The 26083-nt window shown below is 44.1% G+C and overlaps 1 protein-coding gene across 12 annotated transcripts in view; it reads left to right on the top strand.

Moving 5' to 3' along the window:
* Positions 1-26083, top strand: part of LOC123980029 (nuclear factor 1 B-type-like) — a 71703-nt gene that overhangs the window by 37223 nt on the left and 8397 nt on the right. For 4 of the 12 annotated variants that reach the window (XM_046064190.1, XM_046064179.1, XM_046064183.1 and 1 more), the window contains 9 exons: positions 7904-7960; positions 9963-10031; positions 13211-13331; positions 14050-14171; positions 17267-17401; positions 17596-17780; positions 20153-20291; positions 20658-20740; positions 24943-25031. In XM_046064190.1, coding sequence (XP_045920146.1) covers positions 7904-7960; positions 9963-10031; positions 13211-13331; positions 14050-14171; positions 17267-17401; positions 17596-17780; positions 20153-20291; positions 20658-20740; positions 24943-25031 — 1000 coding nt within the window. The remainder of the gene's footprint in view (positions 1-7903; positions 7961-9962; positions 10032-13210; positions 13332-14049; positions 14172-17266; positions 17402-17595; positions 17781-20152; positions 20292-20657; positions 20741-24942; positions 25032-26083) is intronic. The other 8 variants (XM_046064180.1, XM_046064185.1, XM_046064182.1 and 5 more) reach the window with 5 other exon arrangements.

The following is a 26083-nucleotide window of genomic DNA, read 5'->3' as shown; positions in this document are numbered from 1 at the left end:
CGTGCCCCCCCCCCCCTCCCCCCCCCACCCCCCCCCACACACACACACACACCAGCCACCCCGCTGATTCATTCACAACTACAAAACTGCAGAAATACCCCCCACCCTCACATCCTGAAAGACTTCAGACTCTCTTCTTTTTTTTTCTCCCCCCCCCACATGCTCCACCTACCAACCCATCGGCTAGCGTGCCCCTTCCATCCGCCTCCTCTTTTCTCCTCTACACCCTCCCCACCACCACCTTTCTCCTTCTTCTCCTCTTAACTACTGGCTAGGAGTTAATGGACTGTTTTGGCTAGTCTCCAGACGGTGAGTGTCACCTCATTAGCCTATAGCGGCTCGCTCCCAGACTGCTCCTTGTGTGTGTGTGTGTGTGTGTGTGTGTGTGTGTGTGTGTGTGTTTGTGTTTGTGTGTATGTGTAGGAGGAGGACTACAACGACGGAATGTCATTGGTCTGTCTCCTCCCCCCAACCCTCCCACCACACACCCCTTTCCCTCTCCTTCTCCCCTTCCCACCACTACAGTGAATGAGAAAACACGCATGCATAATTAAATCTATAGTCTTGTCCTCACTCCACCCTCCCTTCCCTCCTTCCTCCACAGCCGTGCTTTTAAAAAAAAACGCTCCTGCTTGGAAGTTTGCCACTGAGGAGAAAAAAAAAAGGGGTGTCTTCGAACCGCAGAGATGTGGCCAACCTTCCACCCTCGTATGGATCTATTCTTTTTCACCTCGCCCCGACGAATGGCAGGGTGGCAACAGCGGGCGAATGTAAATGCCACCCGGTCCTGCCAGTCAATTACTCCGCAACAAAGCTAATTGTTTGTTTGGTGCATACCAAAAAGATGCCGAGGTTGGCCATTGATGGGCCCATTGTTTCAACGCAGATGCACCGTTCTTTTTTCTCACAGGCTAGACTTAACGCTGATTAAACCTGTGAATGATGAGACCACACTTTCAGAAAATCAGCTAATCCATGTGGTGTAAACACTTTCAAGAGTTTAGAGCTACATCTAAGAATAATTTTCATTATCAGTGAATCTGTTGATCATTTTTTCAACTACTTTTGTCTACAAAATGTCAGGAGTACCCGTCACAATTTCCCAGAGCCCAAAGTGAAGTAAATAGGTTGTTTTGACTTAACAACAGTCACAAATCCAAGTATATTCAATTTTAAAATGCTAGAAACTGAGAACTCCCATTTAAAAAGCGTAAACCAGCAAACATTTTCCATTTTTGCTTAATAAATAACTTGCATGACTAATAAGATGATCAAAAGGATTGATTTCCTGTCGATCCACTAATTGATTAATTGACAAATTGTTTCTGCACAAATCATTTTGCTAATCATACACGGATAGGTCTGCAACACTTAATGCAATGGATGGTGCCAGGTGCCGCGAAAGGAGATAAAAAGTTTGGGCAACAAGCTGAGAGGAAAGTTACTGGAAGAAAAAGACTGAAAAGGGACACAGAAAGAGAAAAAGAAAAGGAATGTTATAAAAAAAAAGTGAAAGGAAAGGCCACATTGTGAGAAAAGGACAAACAGAAAGAGAGTGGGAGGAGGTGGAAACATTAAGTGGGGCGCAGTGTGCTGACTGGAGGCCAGCCTGCTAATTTTTCATGGGACAGATGAGCCACTTCTGTTGTGTAGTTTGTCTGCAGCTCGGCCGCAGACTGCATCGCACATGTACAGCACAGATCAGCTCGCCGCGGGATGCTGGGTGTGTGCCCCTGTTTGTGCATGCATGTACGTCAGCGTGTGTGAGTTAAACGTGTGTGTGCACATCTAACACTAGAACATAGAGTAAGCATTTGGGGCTGCTTTCGAGTGTTATTGCTTTTGTATGTTGTATGCACAGTATATGCATCCGCATGGAGGCGGTAAACTTTAATTCACAAATTAAAAGGTGGGGAAGTTGAATTTAGATGGGTTAACCCTCATCTGCATCCTTGGTTTTGTGGCTGTGTATCCCTTTGTGCTCGCCAGGTTCTTCCTTCTCCTCTCCCGGGCCGGTGTGGCTAATGATCCATCAGGCCATTCAGTCCCTTGTTCAAGGCCCACTCGCCACTGAATGCGCTCCCTCCCCGTCCACACTGTTTGGTGACCTCAATGAGGAGCCTGTTGTCCTCCCGGCTCGGTTAAAATGCTCTCCTCTTTTCACTGCCGTGAGAGTTTACTGAGGAGACGGCACAGAGACTCGGCGGAGAGAAAGAGGGCCCGCTCTTCACCGGCATTAGTATTCACCGATTAGAAACAAACACACACCGATGATGACCATGCACACGCACACATACACACCGAGGTGGTGGCAGTCATGTGCGCGCTCACATCAAGAGACGCACACGAACACAGAGAGACACAAGTGAGCTGGGTCACACACAGTCAACCGTGCACACACAAACACACACTGTATAGCTTCTCATTGTTCTTGTCTGGGATGGGATCCCACTTGATTCCATAAGTCTCAAAACCCTGACAGTCCTACTGTGTGTGTGTGTCTGTCTCCCCTCCTGCTCTATTGAACAAGTCTGTGGTGTCTGGCTTGGAGAAAAGAAGGCAAAATGTTATTGTTCTCACAGACGTTTCAACTTTGCCCCTCTCACTTTCTCCCTGCCATTCTCTCTTTTTCGCCCGAGTGTGTGTGTGTGTGTGTGTGTGTGTGTGTGTGTAACTCATCCTACTGTACCTGCATTCCCCGTCAGTGGCAGTCATTTGATAGGGCAGCTATCCGGATTACAAGGTGCTCCTTTAAGCCAATAAGAAATACTTGCCTTGTTACAATTACGAGATAATCATTACAGTGTCACACAGTGTATAGGCACCACTGGGGGAACATAGTCATAGTTTGTCCAAGGGAATACAATACTATCCGTTGCTGTCTGTGCAGATGTATCACTGATAATAAATCCAACAATAATGCATGGAAGAGGGTTTTTAATACTTGATACTCAAAAAGTACCACCCCAAGATGGCTTCCCTTTTGGCTGGAGCATTTACCTTCACCCTCTGCCTTAATATCACTTTCCTTTCGGCCAGGTCAGGTGCCAGCCCTTTGCAGAACACCATGCGTGAGTCCTGGTTGGGGGCCTGAGATGCCAGAATTTGGTTTGTGTGTGTGTGCGGGGAGGGGTCAGCGGCAGTGGGGTGTGGGGGGGCATCGCCAGTTGGCAGGCTGGCACACAATGGCTGGCACGATAAGATCCTCCCTCTTCTACGGGCAGATTTCCTCGCCCGTATCTTTTGTTTGGCTTGTTTGGGTTGCGGCTCATCCTGATAAAGGCCACTTTGTTTAGACAACAAAGCATGAGGGAGGGAGAGAGGAGAGAGAGATAGAGACACAAAAAGATAGAAACAGAGAGAAGGGGCATTAGAAAAAAGGCGGCAAAGAAGAGGGGGAGAGCGCCAACACAGATGGAGACATTACAAGAAAGAAAGAGATAAGTGTTTTTAAAGAGGTGATATGAGGAGAGAAATCAGGAAATTTGGAAAAGAAAATATGTGTGCACTTATCGCAGGATAAGGCGATATCGTCACGGATACACACTGAATAGTAGATATACACAGAGGTGGGTATGAAAAGACACAATAGAGGACGGATACTGTTGCAGGCACAGGGACAGCGATAGGCAGATAGCGAGGAGAAGAAAGAGATTTGGAGAAGAGAGCAGGTTCTGCCGGCTGTTGGAAGCCGGCCCGAATGTAGTGTGAGGTCATTGACAAAGCTGTGAATGATAGAAACCAGGAGCAGAGGACGACACGGGACAAAGTACGCTTGCATACACACACACACACACACACACACACACACACACACACACACAGACATTCCATAACGTCACATGAACATTTATGCATACTGTCAAGACTTGTATGACCGTATGCTACACACACACACACACACACATATTTTGGCTGTGCATTTGTCCAAGGAAGGACAAACAGGAGTCCCCTGCAGCGGAAAAGGAAAGAAAAGCAGGAGGACACTGAGCAGAAAGTCTGCTCGGCCACATCAAATATTTACTCAGGAGCAGCTGTATTGTCGAAACATTACGCATCGAGGCTTCTCCATAATTAGGTCGATATTTTCTGCCCCTCTCCCTCTCTCTGTTTCCCTACTTCTCTGGCAGTCCACCCCTCTCCACCTCTCCTCCACACTCCCCTCCCCTCGCCTCCCCAGGCTGCTGAAATGCGTCTTGGCTCGGGACCCATGCCTCTGGCAGCCAGAGTGCTATACATGTGCACAGAACCCCGCTCGGCATAAAATGGCTGCCAGACAGGCATCTCCTCCTGAAATGTCGACAGCGGTATGCATCTGCAGGGTGTGCGTGTCGCGCGTGCGCACTGCTATTTTGCGGAGCATATCTGTACGTGTCTGCAAGTGTTTGCGGACTAGGAACGTGCACCGCCACTGTCCAAAAAAAAGAAGAAGAAAGTTTCCCAAACTATGTGGCTAATTTAATCCACACTGTATGTGTGTATGTGCATGTGTGTTCCACAATTTAGTGGGAACAGAGCGGGTATCATGCCAAAAAATGAGAGGGCGGGTTAGGGAGAGTGTGTGTGAGTGTTTTAGTGATTATAAAATCCAGGCGAGTAACACACTTGGGCGTGGAGAAACCTCACAAGCACTGAGAAACTTTCTTGCCGAGCCAGATTTCTGTTGCCATTACCCCTAATTGCCCTAATCATTACAGTGGTATGATAAGTATCCCACCGGACAAGAAGGTGTAAGAACTTGTGGACACATCCAAAATACCCACAAGCCCCCTCTGCTATTTTTTCCCTTCCTTTTTTTTTTTTTTTGCTGAGTAACAGCAGATAATCTGATTCATACATGGTACGGTTTTTTCAACTTCCTTCATGAACCGGTTTGTTTATTTAAACAAGTGGCCGGGACGGAGGATGCCAAGAAATGTTGTTCTTGGAAAAGGGCCGTGTGTGTACGTGCGTGTTTATGTGTATTTGTGTGTGTTAGAAGGCGTGTGTGTGTGGTGTCTGGCCCTGTGATCGAGCCCTGCCAAGCTCCCAGGGCAAAGCCCAGCCTCCTCAACCGCAACTGTTTATTTACAGGTTACACTACTGTTTATTTGAAGACTATCGGATTGGCTGGGCTTCTGCACAGGACACCTTTCAGATACAGATACTAGGCCTCAGGCCCTTAATATCTTACTTCTTTACTTTATTTCAGCCACTTTCCGAACGGCATTTTTTATTTCAATTCACAGACAGTTTATCTGCACTGAAATCCAAGTTCTTGTAATCCAGGATGATCTTTTTTTTTTGACCCATCTAACATTTAATCCATCTTCATTTAAATACCTGTTGAGTAATTAAAATAAAGTGTAATATGATAAACACGCTTATGGCCCGACAAATGTGCACGCACTCTTCTGAACAAAATTGTCACCCTGAAAGAAGACGACGCCACATGAAGCTGCCCTTCTTGGGTCAAAGGTAAAATGTAATGCAACAGGGGAGGTGTTTCCAGCCCCGGTGCAGGCCTGGCAGATGTGCCATATGCTTGCATCCCACCTTAAGTCATCCAGGTGGTCTCTCCTGGTGCTACAGTGGGGCCTCATACTGGAAGATGCTGCCTGGGATCTCTAATTGCCACCACCATCTGCTCTTTTTGTCATGGTTGCCTGTTCAACCCTCGAAGATAGGAAAGAAAAAAACAAAAACACCAAACTCTGATCCGATTTAAACGAACTGGTGCCCCTCTCACACCTCCACCCCTTTTCTACCCTCACCACCTTTTCAGCGTTTACCTTCTCTTTATTCTCGGGTGCTTTTTTCCCTCCCCTTGCTTGTTTCCTTCGCTCTCAGCAGTTCTCAGGCCATGAGCATATAGTTGGCAGTCGTAACCAGACTGATGGATGATTCTGAAAGTGGCATGGGGGGTGGGGGGGACAAGGCCGCCGAGCTCCCTGCTATCACTTTATGGACATGTGCTGTGCCAAAGCCACACAAACCTCCACTCGCCCACAAAAGCCTGTGTGTGTGTGTCTAGGGGAGCAACTTAAGGGAGTCACTGCTTATTGGTGCAAAGGAAAGTTGCAATCTGCTGGGGCCGACAAGCTGTGTACAACTTGCAGTGTAATGCGGATTACAGTATTGAAATGATTAATAGAAACGTCATCTACAGCAATAGTCGTTTAAATGATTTATCAAAGACAAACGTTGTTCCAGCTTCTCAGATTTGCTGCTTTTCTCTGTTTTATTGCATTGTAATTTTTGGGTTTTGGATTGTTGATCGGACAAAACAAGCAAGTTTGGCGATGTCACTGTGGGCTCTGGGAAATTGTAATGGGCATATTTCGTTTCATTAAATTTTTTTAGATGCAGTCAGACAGAAACGATCAACATGACAAAAATCATTAGTTGTGGCCCTAACTGCTTAAAATAATAACATCTTCAAACTGTGCACAGAAGGGATTTAACAGAGATCCCTTAAAACCTGTCGGACTGCTGATGAGAAAACATAACTGACGCTTGTGTTTTAACATATTTAAGACGCAGAGCAGAGACATCGTAAGAACATGGCTTGTGCATTACTCGTACATTTTTAGGGCTCAGCATACTGGAAAGAGGGGATTTTTTTTTCCTCTTAACGTATGGTCCTGTTCCCTCCCTACTTTGTCATTGTTGAGCTTCAGCCAAGAACATTCTGTTTTTGCAGTGCTGTTTAATAGTCAAATTTAGGAGAGGGGGAACAAGAGAGAGAGGGAGAGAGACACCGAGAGAGAACAAGAATGGGATAAATCTTTCAACTTTTTTTTTTCTTCCTTCTCTTCCACCCCTCTCTCTTTCCTTCTTTCTCCGTTGCCTCTGTAACACGGCTCATGAGAGCTGCGGCAGGAAAAGGGGTGTTGTTGCAATGCGAGGGTATCTGAGTTCACTGTCTCAAGCTTCTTGTCTCAGCGCTCTTATGTTTAAGGCGTAGATGATAATCTCCCTGCTGGTCCTCATCGGGCCCTCTGTTTTAGGGCATGTGTGGGCGAGTTTGAATCATGATGGGGGTCCACTCAGACGCTCCAGTGCCGCTCCGTGTGTGCTTGCAAGGCCTTGCCATGTTGAGTCAGTTGTTTTTTCTCAATAACATTCAACATACAATTATTTCTACAGTTAATTTTGCTGTTGCATGACGTTAAAGGAAAAAGACACCTGTGCCTGTCAGTGATCTACCAGAGCAGGAGGTGCTGAGGAATCATTGATTCTCCTCCCAGTGAGGCTTCAAGGTAAAAGACGTCAATGCGGGCCTGCTAATATCAAAGCCTGCGCACTGCGGCCAGTGGAAAGAATTCCACACGTTTGCCTGTTTCCCCGCCCCTCCTGTCTTGACTCCACATTTTGTTCTGTGCTCGTACCTCGCACAGCAGGACCGAACGCATTCTGTATCCCCTCCCTACACTCCCACATCCCCTTTGAGAAACTACCCAGAGGTCTGCTGGTAAAAACTCCCAGGCTGTCCTGTGTTAGACACAGAGCTTTTTTCTTCAGCTTGCCCTCCCATTAATGAGAATACTGTTCAAACAAAACTGTCTTGTTTAATGTACAGTGGGTATGCACTCCTTCACTGGTAGATAAGTAGGGGGGGGGGGGGGGGGGGGGGGGGGGCTTTGCACTTTGTCTTGTTGAGTGTCTTGACAGAAGTTTTGAGTTGAACAGCGACCTCAGTGAGTTTATGGTAGGCCAAAGGTGTGAGCCAAACTGTATAAAGGAGGGGCTGATACGTAAAGTAAAAGTTCTGATTAACTTATTTATTCATTATAAGTTACAGAAGGTTATTACTGCTGGAAACAGTCAGTGCTGACGAGAAAGGCGTGTTCCAGTAAGATGGCATGTTGTTGTCCTCGTGCTATACTAAGCCCCCCCACCCCATCTCTCTGTGTGTTTGCAGACTCGCAGCAGTCAGGAAGTCCCAGTAACAATGAGCCAGGCAAGAACCCTCTTCCAGGTATGTACAATACCAGTCATCCCTCCCTCCTGTCATCGCTCTATTGTGCCTCTGCAGCTTGCCCACTGTACAGCGGCATATGCACACCATAACTTAACTAGTTTAAATAGTGTTGATCTGCTCGAAAATAGCAAAGCGTTTACTGGGGGGAAAAAACAAACAAACTGTACTGTAGCAGCTTTAGGTTAATAACATGTAAAAAACATAGCAGCAAAAACATGAGATTTCCTGTATGATTTGTGACACACTTGCTGTAAATAACAATAAAAACTTTTCTTCACATCCCGTATGACGCCCACTTGGCTGAGGCCATAGTTTTTAACTATGCACGGACTGCGGAGGAATCCAATTTGATTGGATCATTAAATTTGAATCGTCATTATCCCAGTGGCAACATCAAACACAGACAGACACTGTAGACCTGGAGTGGAAGTGTTACAGCAGATTGTGCCTTTGGCTGGTAGCTGAGTGTGTCAAGGGGAGCAGCAAACAGCTCTGTTGTTCCCCTGGACTGACCTGCGCTGTGTCGTCACTATGTTGGAATGAAAATAGTTTGAAAAGTATAATTAGTTTTCTACCTCAAGAGCAGGTTCTGCCGATACAGGTGCCAAGGAAAACATGCTAGCGAGCCAATGACTCAGGCCTTGGAGGCCCTCAGCGGTGGCACAGTTCCCCGCAAAAGCCGTTGGCTCACTGGAGGCATTAGGCTTTGTAGGTGCCAATCGAGCCGCCCGCCTATCTGTCTGGCACGGCCTCAGTGCCCTTGGCATTGCATCAAAGCCGAGCCGGAGTCATTTGGGTGTCAATAACTTTGTCTGGCTGTTTTACCTGACTGACAGCGTCTGATTAGTGGTGTCGAGTCCTGAACACAACAAATTCTTCAACACAAAAGATACATTTGTAAGTGTCATGTGTTCAGTCTAAAAAATAGTTTTCTGAAAACAGGAGAAACAACCTCACTTTGCTTCCGAAGTGGTGTCATGATTCCAAGCCTTTAAACAGTTTATTTACATTGGAAAGAGTGACCAATCTCACATTTTCAAAATAATCTTTAATATCAATACCACAGCAAATAACTCTTTTGGTGGACATGTCTCGCTGTAATACTGTATCTCAGAACAACAGTGTAAATATTGACAGTTATTTAGTTATACGAGGGTATTTGAAAATAGGCCACGCCTGCAGCTCGTTCGTTGTGCTCACCGCAGCAGGCGTTTGAGCCTGCATGTCACTCCCACTTCCTCACGTTCCTGTCCCGTCACTCTGTTCTGTACTGCGCCGAACTGTTTGATGCTGGTAGTTTAAACACTTCAACTGAAAAAACAAACACAATAACTGAAATATTATTTTTTCACAGTCTCTCTTTTTCAACAATGCATAGCTAAAATGCTCATGGAAACTTAAAGATGACCCTCCAGCTAAGGAAAGACAAGTGTGAAAAATACTGGAGGAAAAAGGAAACTTAATGTTTTTTTATAACAGGGGAAAAAAAGTAGCATGGGTTGCCTAAATTCCTTTGTGATGATCTGTACCTGCGTATTTGTCTGAGGTTAATGGATGACCTAATCTTAGTCCTTTTGTTTTTGTATGATCTTGCATTCACTACTAAATATTAAATGTTATAAAAAATCAAAGTAACATTTTTTTATGGGTTTCGGACTGAAGGAAAATATCATCCCTTTCCAGTTTTTACTACTGAATACTGATAATTCTTTATTGACTATATTCTTAGCACACTTGTACAGCTACATTTGGTAATGGACATAAAATGTAAAAAAAACCGTTTCAATAGTTCATCCAAAATGATGGGGTGAGTGGTTGAGAATAGTTGGGGGACATACTGATGTCACTGGTGGTGGTGTCTATTGAAATATGTGGCATTGAGGGCAAATCACAAACTCTAATTCTGTCTGTATTTCAGTTGGCATGAATGTATTTGATAAATAGCCAGCATGGCAATAATGATGATTGCATGATTTTTGGTATCTCCCTGTGTCTGCAGTCTACTTGGAGGACAGCTTCATCAAATCAGGAGTCTTCAGTGTTACAGAACTGGTGCGAGTGTCCAGAAGTAAGTACATGGCTGTCACACTCAAACTTACTTTTTACTTGTACTTGTGCCCTGCACACCCACAGAGGTGTTTTCAGTTATTCTTTCACTTAGCACCGATTACACCTCTGCTCGGGTTGATGCTAGGCGGAGCTATGCTGGGAATCACATGAGGACAGAAGTCCATGTACTTAACAACAATGTTGAAGATACTTTCCCTGCCCTAACAGCAACCGTGACGGTGCGGGTGTGTGAGACTTTAAATCTGTCATCGTGTTTTGCTCAAGTGCTCATGTATTTAGGTGTTTTCATCTAAACATGAACAACTGATTCTTTGATTTGTACAAACATACTGTATGTGCATTTAATGTCAACCGCCGCAAATAAATCCTGTAACTGACAGCTTTTCTGCGAATCCCAACCTCTGTATATTTACTTAAAATCCACCGTACAACTGTAGTGTGGTTAATCCAGTTTGGCCAGTCGGCTCTACAATAAGAGAACAGTTGACTGCTCAGCCGTCTGTATGAGCCTGTGTGCATCTGTATAGACATGTCTGTCCTCCGCAAAGCCGTTGACAGTTGTTCTTCCAGGAGTCCTCTTGCCTTTGATAGCCGAGGGCACCCAGAGGTGCTGTTTACCTTTTACTGCTCCTGAGCTGAGGCTGAAGCTCTGCAATGTGCCTGTGGTGCATGAAGACTCCAGTAACCTAAAAGAAACATAGTTTGTAGTATGGACCACTCAGTTGCGCTGTGCTATGGTTTTGACTCAGAGCAGTATGTAATTCCTGTTCAGTGATGCAGTCAGGAACGCTTTAGTGCAGAAGTCAGTGTCAGTATAAACTAAGTTCAGAGGAGGTTTAAACTAAGTTAAGATGAAGAAATAGACAATAAACACATTACTCTGTCTTTCTTTGTTTCTTATTAAAATGATGTAAAGCCAAAACTATTGGTCGATCAACAAAAAATAAATTGGCAACTATTTTGATAATTGATTAAGCATTTAAATTGCAAAAATGCCAGCTCAAATGTAAGGATTTCAACTTTGGGTTATCTTTGGGTTTTGGACAGTTGGCTGGATTAACAAAGCTATCTGAACACGTCAACTTTGGGTTTTGGGAAATTATGGTTATTTTTCAACATTTTATACACCAACACTTATACACCAACCGGCAGGTTAACTGATGATGAGTGTTAGTTGCAGCCCTAAAGTGATAGATTATTGTAGCAGAAATGTAGATCTATATTAACCTATATATTCAAACTCTTAACTTGTTTTGGTCATTAACATGTGAATAGATTACCGACAACAAAGTATTTGAAGCTGACCTTGGTTTCTGTTTACCTACGGTATCGTAGTTTTTCTGATGTAGGAGCATGGACCAGGTTGTCTGAACTGTCTACTTGGAAAGGCAGAACCTACTCGTTTCAGTGCTCAGACACTGAGTACCCTTTGAAAGGCTGTGTTTTTGTTTAGTGTTTAATTTGCCCCCTGACCAGATGGCCACGGCGCTGGCGTGTTTGCTCTGATGTGACCGAGCCCGGTTTCACTAAAGCCGACTGAAGTCAAGTTGGAATTTTAAAAAGGTCGACGGACACACAGGAATTGTCACTCACTCAGCCGGTCACTCCCAGGGAAGATATCTAAGCAGCCGCTCGTCCGTCATCGCGCTTCTCTCCCAACTCTCCAGGCCGTTGAGACGTACTTTGAAGTCCATCAAAGGGAGCTGCGGAGTTCAAGGCTGACTTGCAGTCCGCCGCTCCGATGAAGACTCTCATTAATGCAACAGGAGCCTCGACTGGAAGTGTAAAAATATTTTGTCAACAGAAAATGTGGGAATGCAAGAGTAAATGAAAGCCAGTACAACTTTCTCTTATCCGCTTATACAGTAAGTCGAGGTAATCTGCTGGTAAATGATTTGCAGCATTGTTTAATTTATTGTTTTCTTTTTTTTATCTTAAAAGTCAAAGCCCAGATTATTAAATGAGATGACTGGCAGGGCAGCCAAGTGGCATCACAGATATTGTGCCGAGCCAAGAAGAGAGAAAAAGCTATAGAGGGAAACCAGCACAGAGAGAGATGGTCGGGGGTATCCTCAGCCATGAATGAGAAACAAAAACAAAAAAACAATGGCGTTGCATTCAGCGTCCTTGGGCCGGATGCATTCCTCCACAGACAGCTCGGTGTGGGTAGCAGCGGGTAAGTTGCCTTTGCCAGGGCTACAGTGGGCTGCCAGGGCGGAGGCTGGCGGAGGGATCGTGCCAGTGGTGAACCTCAGACCACAACAGACGGCGCCACACACTCCATCCTCTCATCGACTCCAAACCAACCAACCGCTCGAGCCGCAGGCTGCCTCCCGGGCCACACACTGAAGAGAGAGAGAGAGAGAGAGAGAGAGAGAGAGAGAGAGAGAGAGAGAGACAGTGTGAGGATGGGTGGTGAACTGCTTTTGTTCTGTAAACACTGGCCTGGCCTCCCTTGAAACAATATCCCTCACCTTGACCGCAGTGAGAAAAACAACACCTTTTCCTCTGTATATCACAATGCGAGGAGACTGCTGATTATTACACTGGACCGTGGAGAAGTGCAGAAAACAATGTTGATGATTGTGAATTCAGTTTCAAGTTTACTGAGATTTCCTTGAGATGCTGAATAATAAAATATTGTGTTGTCTTACTAATGTATATTTACAGATTTAGTGACTATTTAGTGTGTCTTCTTTGTGGCATATTTAATAAAACTGGACTTGATAATAAGAATAACAGTAACAACAACAGTAACAACAACAACAACAACAACAACAACAACAACAACAACAACAATAATAATAATTTTAATAGTAAAATAGAGATTCATCCATACATAGAAAAGGCAGCTACAGTAAACTTGCTTGTGTTCTTACCTGCAGCCACAACCACTGAGGGAGACACTGACAGTCAGTCGGAGTGCTCAGCAGAAATGCCTGTGATGGTCATACAGTTAACCTGTGAATAGGGAGCGCTTAATTTGATACACAGAGCCTCTAAACACAAAACGTCAATAACGGTCAGTCAAGCTATTGTGCAATTAATTGTGCGTCTCCAGATCCGAGGATGGTGAAAGGCAGTACTCAGTCTGCCAACACTGCTGACGTTTAACTCCTTCTTTGCGGTGATTACAGTGTAACTGTCTCTCTTTGTTTTTCTCTGTGTCCTCTGCAGTGCCCATCACCCACGGTGCAGCGGTAAACTTCTCCATGGCCGACATGCCCAGCCAACCCTACTACCATGACCTGAACTCCAGCGTGGGGCTGCATCGCTCCCTGTCCTCCCCTCCTGGCAGGTCAGTGGAAGTTACAGCAACAAAACAAGCTTTTTGGACAGAGTCGGCGGGGCAGGGGCTTCTATCTTATGGACAATAACAGTGGATTTGTTGATGATGTTATTTTTAACACAGACATATCTCAGCGAGGTTCAGTCAAGGGAAGTGCTTTATCTGTGTCCAAGATTTATCTTCATATTTACATGGAGCTGAAATTAACCATTGCATGGGATGTTATCTTAAAATGTATAATAACATTGTTTGACAGCTTTCTTGCCAAGGGTTATGAGACAGTATATACAACTTTCATGTCTGTCCCTTAATATGTAGCTGCATCTTGGACATTGTTAGCTTAGTTTAGCATAAGGTCTGGAAACAAGAGGAGAGAGCTAGCCTGGCTCTGTCTTACCTCTAAAGCTCACTAATTGATATGTTATGTTTTGTTTATTTATTCAGTACCAAAAGTGAAAGTGAAAAAAACTCCCTGCACTAGCTTCATATTTAGTGTACTAATATGAGTACGGTATCATTCTTCTCAACAAACTCTTAGCAGCAAAGCAAATAAGTGTATTTCCCAACATGTCAAACTATTCTCTGTCTAAAAACCTTCACATAATGCAAGTTAACCTGTGCCAATCCACTTCCAGCCACGCCAAATCAGTACAGACGCCATCTTGCTATCTTGAATCCATGCCATCCACCAATGACTGGCTATGTTAAATTTCTCCTTGTCCCGCAGCAAAAGGCCCAAAACCGTCAACATGGACGAGAACATGGACACCAGCCCGACAGGACCTGACTTCTACTCGTCACCCAGCTCGCCAGCCAGCAGTCGTGCGAACTGGCACGACAGAGACGGAGGTGATTTTCCTGTTTTTATTTGCCCACCTTTATTTACCTATGGGAGATTTGTCAGGCACGGGTGCACATTGTCAGTAACACCCTCCAATGCCTTCATACATGTGACCACGGCGTCGCACAGCTTAGCCGTCGCACCAGAGCATGTTAATGGAATTTAAAGAAGGACACGAGCACATTACTCATTTCATCCTCATCGCCTGCAAACAGGCTTGATCAAAGTGAACACCTCGTGTGTTTTTTTTCAATAGCAGCTGAACTCTCTTTAACTCCCTGCCTTGTCAGGAGCTACTGTACATCAATGTTCATTGTACATGAACTGCATCTGGTTCCTCTGCACATAATCCTGTTCAACCCTCTTAAACGGAGATAGCCCCAGGCATCCCCGCTCATATAAATGTTTGAACCCGTTTGAGCTGCCGTTTGAATGTAAATCTATATTCTCACACCTGTCACTTGCACAAAGGAAACATTGGGTTCCACAATGCAGTGTCCGCTATGAGAACAAACTGTTCCTGACTCCACAAACTGTATCTAATAAATGACGTCACTCTGGTTATTTTGATTATTGATAAACTTGAGTTTGAGTAATGAGTTTGACCTTCATACAAGGTGTAAGTTTTCAAATGTTCTTCATATACAGATAGCTGAAGCACCTTGTCAGTGGCAGTTATGGAGAAATTCCAGTTTAGAAACCTCATGTAGAGCTCTTAGGCCCTGCAGGGCAAACATGACAGATGATCTCTTTTCAGGAAATCAGACTCTACATTTTAGCTGCACTTGAGAGTAGCTTGCCCGTCCGTTGACGATCATGTGCCAGCTTTAAGGTACAGGAATTAAGCAAATTAAGACATAAAGCTCACCTAATGAGCTCATATAGTAGGGCTTATTGGATCCAGGAAAAAAAAAAAGGAAAAGGTTTACCAGAGAATCAAGCGTGCTGTCTTGAATGCGAGATCCTCCCGGGACAGCTTGCATGTCTCATTACGTTGTCTCCCGGTGCAGAGCAGAACCCGTCACCCTTTTAATTAAGGCCTCACTGTCCCGTGTTTCCGGATCAATCTCGCTCTCTGCTGACTTCTTTCCACACTCTGCTGCCCGCGCTGCCTCTGGATTGTACCAACAGAGGTGGTAGGAAATGTTTTGTTAGACTGTGACAAACAAAAACGATTGGAAATAAAAATGTCCCACCTTTTCCTCAGCAAGACATCCTGTGGTTTTACCTTTGTACGCATTCCTCATTTTTGTTTTTCTATCCAGTCCTCTCTTCTTTTTTTTAATTTGAATATAATAAGTAGGAAGGCTGAGAGAGGAAAACGCCAGATGATACACAAGAGAGACACAGCACTGATGGGATTCCACCACAGCCCAATGTGGTTACATGAAATTTTAGCCTGTCCCTTTGCACAAGGCCTGAGAGCATTGCTCTGCGTAAACTTAGACACTTTTGGGCGAGGAGAAAGGGAAAGCAGTGGGTAGGAAACTCTCCAAAGACAGCCATTATTCTGTCAGGAGAGAATAAATAAGAAGTGGGGTGATATTAAACCCATATGAGGCCTCCCAAGTGCCAAGCGGTCATTTCTCGCACATGGTTGTCGTTTGACAAAACCTCACCCTGTAGAGGAAGAAAATGTTCCTCTATATTTCTTAGTAAGTAAGACGTTTTCTTGTGGGATTTTGTTATGTGAAGGTACACATTTGCCCATTTAATACCAAATATACCAGATACCAAAATACATCTAGTCTGGTCTTAAAGCACAAAAAAACATTAGACTTTTTTTTTTTATTTAAACAATTTAATGTGTTTAATTTCTGGTAATTAATTGTCCAGTTTTATTTCCTGAGGCAGTCCGGTCGATTCTCTGAAGGATTTAATTAGCAGAAGAGAGGAAAAGCTGAATACTGAATAATGTCCTATTTATACATGGAAACATTAACCAGTGATATCAATCTTCTCAGAGGTATTTCTCCCTCTGACACAAAAATGGAAGCACTTAAGCCTGTATCCTCTTGCAACCTCAGACTGGGAAATCCCCATGAATTCCAGCCACCTTTGTAGCTCTCTTTCTCTGGAGATGAGTGATTCTTCCTGTCACTCGGGTGGATGCTTGCCTGTTGTGAGAGTGAAAGGGAGGGAAGGATGGTTAATACTATGGAATTGCCTTAACAACGGGGTTTATATAGCTTATTTTGAGGGGGAAGAGATGGATGATTTGAAAGTCATACACCCCAAGAATCTGTGACAGACCAGAAAAGCACTAGATGAATGTTCATAGAAGGACCACAAGCAGACATAGTGCATTGCCTCTCGCATCTAGTTGTTATCACGTTCCCTTCAGACGCTGCGTCTTACCATGGAAAATTGAAAACCGCACAGCTGTGACAGCACAACATTGTTCATGAAAGTGTGGAGCAGCGATAATGCGCAACTTATAAAAGTTCATGCACATACCTTTTAGTTTATAGAACAGTACAAATTGTCTAAAGAAATTTCACGTCTCCTGCTGAGCCTCCAGGATTATTCATGGGGAATTACAGTAGCTTGTCAGACACCGTGTAAGGCCGAGGTGAGCAGATGTTACAGTGTAATGTTCTATTTAAGATTATGTGAGGCTCTTGAAATTCTTAAATCCTATTTGAGCGACCGGCTGTTTTACGGCCGTGCATCAGTTCACAGGATTTTAATTGGCTGCTCAGACATGACAAAAGACCAATTTTCACAGGACTCGTATTTCTTGGGGATGTCCAGTGATTTGTAATGATTCCAGAGATTATATGTGATTTTGGCCCTTTGCAATGTCTGTTATTTGCAAAATACATTTTCCATTGTCTGCTGCATTTGCTAAAGGCAGGGGACCCTTGCTAACACTAATCCCATGCAGATCAAATTCTGCTTTATTTCAACCATAATTCATTGTTGGCACTTAATTCCTTTTCATTCATGAGAAATGGCAGCATTACAGGAAGCTGTTGGGAAACGTCTTTTCAGCTGAAATTCTCACTTAAAAAAAGAACTTTTATGAGTCACGTAGAAATGTTCTGACCTTGAGCATGCGTTTATGTGTTTGGGTGTGCTTGTGTGTGTTTTTGCTCACCAGCAGACATGTCCTCTCCCACCATGAAGAAGCCAGAGAAGCCGCTCTTCAGCCCCACCTCCCCGCAGGACTCTTCACCACGACTCAGCACTTTCCCTCAGCCTCATCATCCAGGCCTAACAGGTGTAGGACACAGTGGTGAGTTACCGGTGACTTTGACCACCAGCTCGCTTGCGAAATCTGGAGCCCTAATTGACTTTTTCCCTCATAAATAGTCGATGCTGATACTTAATTTACCCTCTCGGATCAATGACGATCGCTTTATCTTAACTCCTTCTCACAAAACACTAAATCTTTATGTTCCTCCCCACTCTTGTCTTTCTCTCTTGCAGTTATATCGACAAGGAGCCCCCCTCCACACTCGCCCTTGCAGTTCTCTGCCTCGGCTATCTTGCCCCCAGCGCCGTCACCCTACTTTTCGCACACCACCATCCGCTACCCACCCCACCTCAACCCTGCTGATCCCCTCAAGAGCTACGTGCCGTCATATGACCCGTCCAGCCCACAGAGCAGCCAGGTCAGTCTTTTTTACTTCTTTTCTTCTTCGTTTTTTTTTTCCTTTGACTTTGAAGGACCCGGTTTGTAGGCCAGAAGTTGGAGGCTGGTTTGGCAAGACATCCATGGCCTCGAGTAGTTCTTTGTTATCTTGTTCAGCTCTACTCCCATCTGACCTCAAGAGATTAAAGATAAGATAAAGTATAGCATGCATTTTGTCATTATTTCATTACTGCCTCATTGATTCATTTGTAAATAAGTCAACGTCATCCTGTTTTACTTGCTTTTTCTTTTATCTGAAACCTGCTCCTGGTCATTCTCTTTATTTATGTTGTGGGTTAGAATGACGTCTTAATAAACCCGCTTCTTCTCGGTGCTTTTATCAAGTCCAGAAAATCTACGAAAGGGACTATAATTTTACAGACCCAAAATTAGAAATGTTAAGCCCTTAAGCTGGCCACACTTTGATAGGGTTTTGTCCTGGGAACCCCCAAATGGTCACATGACACACTTCATTTAGTGCTGAGCTGCCTTTCGCCATATGTGTGGACGTGATATTGTTCATAGACAAACCTATAATTACAATAACCATCGAAAAAAAGAATTTACAGTGAATTAAAGCACAGTTAAATTAAACCACTTTTCATTTTGCAGGCAACCCCAGACTGAACTTTACAGACCGCTTCATGTGACAGGGAAGCGTATATTTTCTGTTTGATATAATGCTCATGGCAAAAGGTTATGGTACATTCCCAGCCTTATATTTGTAGTCGGGATAAAAAAAAACAACCTAATGTGTCCATAAAAAAGTCAACCATTCTATTGCAATTGCAGTAACACGTGACGTACAAAACTGTATCAAGGCATTACAGTAAATCAAATGGCTTACATTCTGGGTACACACTGTGGCCAGTGTGTTGGAGAGAGCGAGAGCAGGCGTCTCTATAGATGAGAGAGCAGTGTGATATTTATGTGAGTTTTATATCCCCGCTGTTCTCACTGTAAACAAAGGCCTTGTAGACGGCTCCATCTCCAGAGCAGGGAGCGGGTTAGGGGGATGGAGTGGAGGGTGGGGGCTGTTACTCTAGAGAAAAACCGCGGGGAATGATAAAGGTTGTAAATATTTGCCGTTGCCGGGGCCCGGCTCTTGTGCAGAATTAACTGGCCCTCTGCTGGGGTGCTGGAGAAAAGAGAGCGGGAAGGGGGGGGGCTAGTGAGCACTAGAAGACCAGTTTGGGGGAGTAGGGAGGAGGGGGGGAGGCTCAGCAAATAACACGGCGCTTATAATCCCATGGACGAGTGCCAGAATGCTTTTATGCTTGCTTTAACGCAGATTATATTACACTCTAATTAAACATTCTATTCACATGGGAGGGAACCCTGTGGACACAATTCTTTTCCAAAAAGGCCTGTTTGAGTTTTGAACTTGGGGCGGCCCTGAAATGAACGCCCCAGACAGTCTCCAGCCGTCTGAAAGAGTAGCTCCCACTAGCTTCTTTTCTTTCTTTCTCTATATATATAGTCTCTCTGCCTCGCTCTCTGTACTCGCCATTGTAACAGGTCACTCTGCAGCTCTCTCTGTCTTTTCATGCTCGAGTCCTCTTAAATTCCATTTATGAGTGCCATTAAAATCATTGTTTAAAATCATGTAGGAAATCCATCGTCAGTGACTGAGGATCTATTGTTGCTCCTGCCCTCCCCCCAGAGTTTTAGTAATAACTGTGACAACGCAGCGACTGAAAGTACTGAAATCTTTTCTTCGCGCGGAGCATTAAGTGTACGAATGAGCGACCCAGTCACCTTTTGTTGCTGAGTTTAGGTCTGTGAGATCAAATTGAGCCGTTAAGATGAGATAATGCCTCCAGAAATGGGGACAGGACATTCAAAAATGTAGTTTGTTACATGCTTGTATTGGTTTATTGAGATCAGCCCAAGTGCACGTTTACAAGCGAACAAGAGATTGTAAACATAAGTCATGGGACACAGTTCCGTCCTGTCCTCCCATGCTATAGGGTTAGAGTTTTTTTTTGTGTAAGACAAAACAAATGCAGTTCTTGTTCTTGCATGCACCTTTATCAAAGCATGATTCTTTGTGCATTAATTCATGTTTATTCGAACAGAAGTATCTGGCAGATATTATCATATGTGACCATTGACCTGTACATTTTAGGCCCATTTCTTGCACAGTTTGGATACACAGTGGTGTTCACCATTGTTCTCATCTTACCAAACAAAACCCAACGAAAGCTGATAGACTCCAGACATGTTGTTAACCACTCCGCACATGTTTGGCAGGAGCATCCCTACAAATCTAGAAAAAATAAATCTTTCTTTGAAATAAAATACTTGTGATTAGTGAAATGTGGTTTCTTGTCGTCTGTACCCCACCTGCAGCCTAACAGTAGTGGTCAGGTGGTAGGAAAAGTCCCAGGCCACTTCACCCCAGTTCTGGCCCCCTCCCCACACCACGGCGCTGTGCGACCCGTCTCGCTCTCCATGCCCGACACCAAGCCCATCACCACATCCACAGAAGGTGAGTCCGGACCAACCGGGATTGATAACCACTACCGCACACCATCCATTAAACACCGAGCCTCCTGCAGTTCTACATTTTATAACAAGTGCTTCAAATGACTCAATAGTTTGCTTTCTACGTGTGTGTGCGACCTCAGATGCTCTTACATGACAGCTCATTGTTTGCGGGAATATTAAAAAAGCACAAAGGTTCTAAACTTGAAATGGTAATAAGAACAATAATGTTTAAAGAGTAACTCTAGCAGTATTTCAGTGTTGGTTGTTTATAATGTTGACAAATGTGCATAAGAGCAACAGTTACATATAAGCCCCCAAAATTCAAATTGTAAAGTAAGCATGTGTTTTTGTTTTTGTGATGACCCAGGCTACTCATCCCCTGGCACCCCGACGGCTAACCGTTTTGTAGGCCTGAGCCCCAGAGATCCAGCCTTCCTCCACCAGCAACAGGTGAGATCTTCCCCTTCCAACGTTCAGCTCACCTGCTCCTCCTGTCCTTTCATTTTCTGTCCCCCATCTCTTCCGCACATCAGATGTGAAATCCCTGCCCTCTGCAAAAGCCTGTCACCCTCTGAATTAGATTTTTAGGGAGCATTAAAATGTCGTGTCAGATCAGAGCTCTTCGGGATCAGATCAGAGCACTCATACGCTGAGGTCAAGCATAGCATTCACTGTTGGCATAAAAAATCTGCCACATTTTTCAGAGCTCAGATCTATTTTGCTTTAAATACTACAATGCCGAAATCTCTCTCTTTCTACTGCTATGTTAATTTTTAAGTTTTAGTCACTTCGGATTGAGTTTTATTTTCAAGGAGCCTTGAAAGATCTTTAAAATACCCACAATTATATATCCCTTAGCGTGTCCATTAGCTGAATTTGAGCAGATTTTATTGATTTTATATCGCAAAATTGTTTTGATAAATACACTTTATAAGCAGCGTAGAATTAACCTCATGTCAGTGATCCAGGGAGACAATGTACAATGATGTATTTCAAAAAAGCGCTAATACATTTTCTCTGTAACTGTTAGTATTTATGAATAGTTTAATAGTGTGTGTGTGTGTGTGTGTGTTTGAGTTGAAATCCTACAGCTTATAGTAGAAGGGGGCGTCTATATCCTAAAGTCACTTTAAAGAAAGAATTGAAAGTGTCAGGAAATTCACTGTCATCTTGTGGCCGCTAATAAGATGGGACTTTGGTGTCTTTGCGAGTGGGATGTGCTGAACTGTGTTACCGGCCGCCTCAAATTACTTTAGAAAATCTCTCTCTCACACACACACACACACACACACATGCACTCCCTCATTTACGGTACACGAGCTGAATATTTAGCCTTGGCGTCACACAGTTGCTCCAGCAGCGGTACTAGGACAGATGTGGTGACCCTGTATGGGTCTGTGTGTGTGGGTGTGTTTGTGTGTGTCTGCGAGGTTAGGAGTGTTGCGGCGATGTCGTACGGGAGAGAGTGCTGCTCCCCCACCCCTTCTTATTGAAAGCGCTGGTCTCAGGCCAAGGCTTTTCCAACCACAACTAATTGAATGCATCTGCACACGGCTACATAATGATCGCTGGGTTTCTCCTCAGCCCCCCCCCCCCCCCCCCCCCCCCCTCCCCTTTTTTTTTTTTTTTGTAAAAATGACGAAGCTGGCCTCTGTTTCCTCACTCCTTTTTCAGTCTTTCTTTTTTCTCTCTCTGCCTTTCTTGCTCCCCATTTTACACTGAAATGAGAGAAGGCAAAAAATTATATATGAATATTTGTCAGAAGTCGTGGGATGCTTTTATTCCACCCAGGAGTAGGAGGAGGAGAGGGAGGATTCACTTGGCTTCACATTTTCTTGTAGCACTGCTACTTCTTTCAGTGGGAGCACAAAGTGACCACACAGGACAGCAGCAGACTGACTGTATGTCGTCCAAAGCTTTGCTCCCAGAAGCTATAAAGCCCTTAAAAGTATAAATCTACCACATGTCCTCCTAAGAAATACAGCATGATGTTTTAATAAATAAATACTATTTTCATTTGTTAATTTGTATATTTATGTGATTCCATTGCACTGACGAGACAAAACAAAAAGTACTTTGGGCCTAGCAAAGACAAGCCACATCAGCTCAGATGTGTTTGGACTTACTCAGTTTGGAAAAGTGTACCTTCGAAAAGACAGTGGCTTAAAATGTGAAAGATGAATGAAGGATTTGTAAACACAACAGTGACACCTCTCTAGAAGCTAATTACATGCTATATCCAGATGAATAAATGTTCTTGACGGCTTAGGGAACTCTAAACAGTCCTGATACTGATTCATCATGCTTCTGCTTGTCACAGTTGTTTTTGTTTTCCGTGGTATGATTTAACGGCCTGGGATCTGGTCTCGCCGAGCGGGCCGACACCGAGCCAAGTCCCTAAGGACTAAACACTTTCACCCAATGCTCTGTCATTGTCCTCATCTGGCGATGGGATGTTTACTGACTCTCTTAGTTGTTTAGTTGCGGCCGTTTGTCGCTTCGGAGGCTTGGCAGGAAAGGGCAACACGTCACACAACCATGAGTCGAGAGTTAAAGTTTTTAAACGTGGTCAGCGTTGAGGCTGGACCATGGAGGTGCACTGTTCTTTGTCTGCCTGTCTGTATGATGGATAGAGGCCATGACTTGTACTGCATCTACCTCTGCTGCTGTCAGAGCTAACTTTGATTTTATTTTTTTTTTAACTTTAGAAAAACAGGAGAGTCAGAAGACAATTTAAAAATAGGTCTCCTGATCCTTGTTCAAACTACAAACTACTACTACAGTGTTGATAATTATAGTATTACAATACTATGAATTATTTTAATAGTCTTCTTTGATAACTTTGTAAAGTAAGTAAAGCTACTTTTCAGAGTAGTGTCTATTTTAAAAAGTATGTGGCACCACTAAAATAGAAGTCCCTGGACACACACACACATACACACACACACACACACAGACAGACAGACAGACACACACACACACACACACACACACACACACAGACACAGTAGGCTTAAAAAATGAAAAAAATGAAAAACAACAACAACACCACACGCTCCCACACCTGCTCTACGATTCCCAGGCAGCGAATGTGTGAAAACCCTCCATTCATCTCTCGCCTTGGTTAACCCCTCGAGGGAACGCCACCATCTAGCATTCCGCAGGGAAAGATCCGTGATCAGATGTCATTTGGTATTATCTAAGGAAGGATCCTAATCCACAATCTGCCCGCATCTGTTTGCTAACGTTCCCCGGCTCCGTCCCCCTTTTCCCCCGCTCGCCGTGCCACTCTGATGTGCCGGTGCCAGCGGACAGATGGCGAGCCCCTCGAGGAGCGGTGGCACGGAGCGTCTGGCCCAACCCGCGCATTCTCTCCAAGCTTTTGTCAGGCTGGAGAGCGCGGGAGCGGCGTGGGGGTTTATTCTCCCAACCTTCAATAAATACAGAGGAAAAACACACTGGATGGCCAAGAAACATTGTTTCCTGTTCAGTTTTATTAAGCAGCTTGTGATCAAATAAAGCTAATATATCACGCTGTAATAAAATGGAGGGTCATTACGTCATTGAAAGGCTTTTGGGATTAACTCCTAAAATCCTCTGTTTCTTGCCAAAATCAAGGCACGTAACAGAAACTGCATTTATGTATGGCTTAAGTAGGAAACCATCATCGTCTCCTGATGTGTTCTTCCAGGTGCTCTGAAGAGAAAGACGACATTTCTCAACCGCCGCAAATGGCTTTGAATATTCAGCGTATGCGTATATCTGATTAAATCCCTCTTAAGAGCCTCTGCAAAACGTCTGCCACTGCACGCAGAGCGCTAACAGTGCAGTTTTAGCCCGATGCATTACTAAATGAATGTGTTGACCACAGGGCAAGGTTAGGTTGGTATTGGCAGAGATAGCTCTCAGCTGGATTGCCGACACGTGCGCTCGCATAATGCATGCAAAGGAGACACAGTTTGTGTGTGGCTTTTTTTTGTTGTTGTTGCAGTAATTTGTAATCTGTATGTGAGGTTGGCATGTCTTAAGAAGAGGGGGAAACGGGGTTAGTGCGCTCGTGCATGTGTGTTTGGGTGTGTGTGTGCTGTTTAACGTCATTGTAATTTTGACCCCTAATCAATAAAAACAGTTAGCTAATGAAAACAAAGTCTGCATGCTTGAGGGCATGCGCACTCCTGCCTGAATCTTAAAGTGCACTCACAGGGAAGCAGTGATTCTAGACAGGGTGCATGCATCCAGCGGACTGCATGGCTTCATTGCTAACCAGTTTAAAAAGCAGTAACCCCTCACAGACGAACTACTGATATGATGCCACTCACATTTGTAACTAACTAACTTTTCACTTCCAGGTTAGCTGTTACCACTAACTGTGATTGCATGCTTTTTTTGTTGTGTCTGTTTTAGCCATATCTTTGATTTAACTGTTATTTCCCCCAACAAATAATGAATATACTGATTCCATTCACCATTTTTTATTTTATCATTGTCAGTAACAGGACTCATTTTGGAGTCTTTTTTATTTTATTTTATTTCTGCTGCTCCTGCTCTAGGCTCTTCTGCATGCATTTGTGTATACAGTGTTGAGTTGTAGTGTAATCTGAAGTGGAAGTTGTCTTGGCCCAGTGATCTGACCGCTAGGTTTCAATTGACAGCTGAGGAAGTGTGACTGGAGCGTGACTCAAAACGGCAGGCATTATGGCCCCAGTGCCACTGACGACACTTTGGGGATTACTTGGCAAAGGTAACCTTTTCATTCTTTCATGCCATCTCTCTGTCTCTCTTACACCACACAAACACGCAAAATTGGATTAATAACACCGTACAATATGTTGTTGTCTTCATTTTCTTACTCCTTACATTTTAGAAATTCACATATAGGTCTAATTTATCTGGACTATGGCTGTTAAGTGTTACTGAAGTGGCATGATCTGCCACAGAGGTTGTACCCTTTGGACTTTAAGTTGATAAAAGTAGAAGACATTTCCTTGAGTCAGGTCAACAGAGCTTTCCTCTTGGATTCACACCCAACAAAAACAAAATGTTCTAATTTCAAAACACTTTGATGAAGCTAATTAGAACAGATGAAGTCAAGCCATGTAGACTGAAATAAGTCATTTCAGGTCAGCTTTTTGGCCATGTGATGATGTTTAACTTTCCACATTTGAACAAGCTTAGCTTTGTTTGACTTTATGCTGAAGTCATGTTTTACTCTCTTTAACTTAAAGCTACAGAAAGCCCCACCCTCCCCATGCACCTCTTCCCTGCCTCCATACTGTATGGCCCCTCTCTGGGGGCAAAACCTGAACCATTTCACCACGGCAGAGTGATCGAGCTGAGCTAAGCCTTTTCCTGTTACGTCTCCTTTTCCCCTCTTCCCTGGAAGTGTAGAGCATCTGTCTGTGTGTGTGTGGGTGAGAGAGAGAGAGTGTTTGTGTGCAGCTCATTTTGTGCCTGCTGAAGTTACAAGCCTTTTTAGAAACACACATGCATACAGCAGAACCCCCTTCAATAGGCCTCGTAATAGGCCAGTGGAGGTAGCCGAGAAAAATGTCCCCTGCAGCTGCTCGAGGTCTCCTATTTTACTCGCACACCAGCTGACTCCTCCTCTTTTCTCCATGTGAGTGTACTGTAATGAGCACAGATAAAATAGATCCCAACTGAATTTAGTTAATTTTGTTACAAAGACGGGATGGTAATTCTATTCTACTGTTTCCTCTTTGATGTATTATTTGTCTAAAACCGTTGAACGTATAGATGGAATCAGTTGGATTTCTCTTTTATCTGGCCTGCCCT

Source organism: Micropterus dolomieu, linkage group LG12, assembly GCF_021292245.1.
Source record: "Micropterus dolomieu isolate WLL.071019.BEF.003 ecotype Adirondacks linkage group LG12, ASM2129224v1, whole genome shotgun sequence".
NCBI classification, from domain to species: domain Eukaryota; kingdom Metazoa; phylum Chordata; class Actinopteri; order Centrarchiformes; family Centrarchidae; genus Micropterus; species Micropterus dolomieu.
This window is presented reverse-complemented; position numbering and strand designations above follow the sequence as displayed.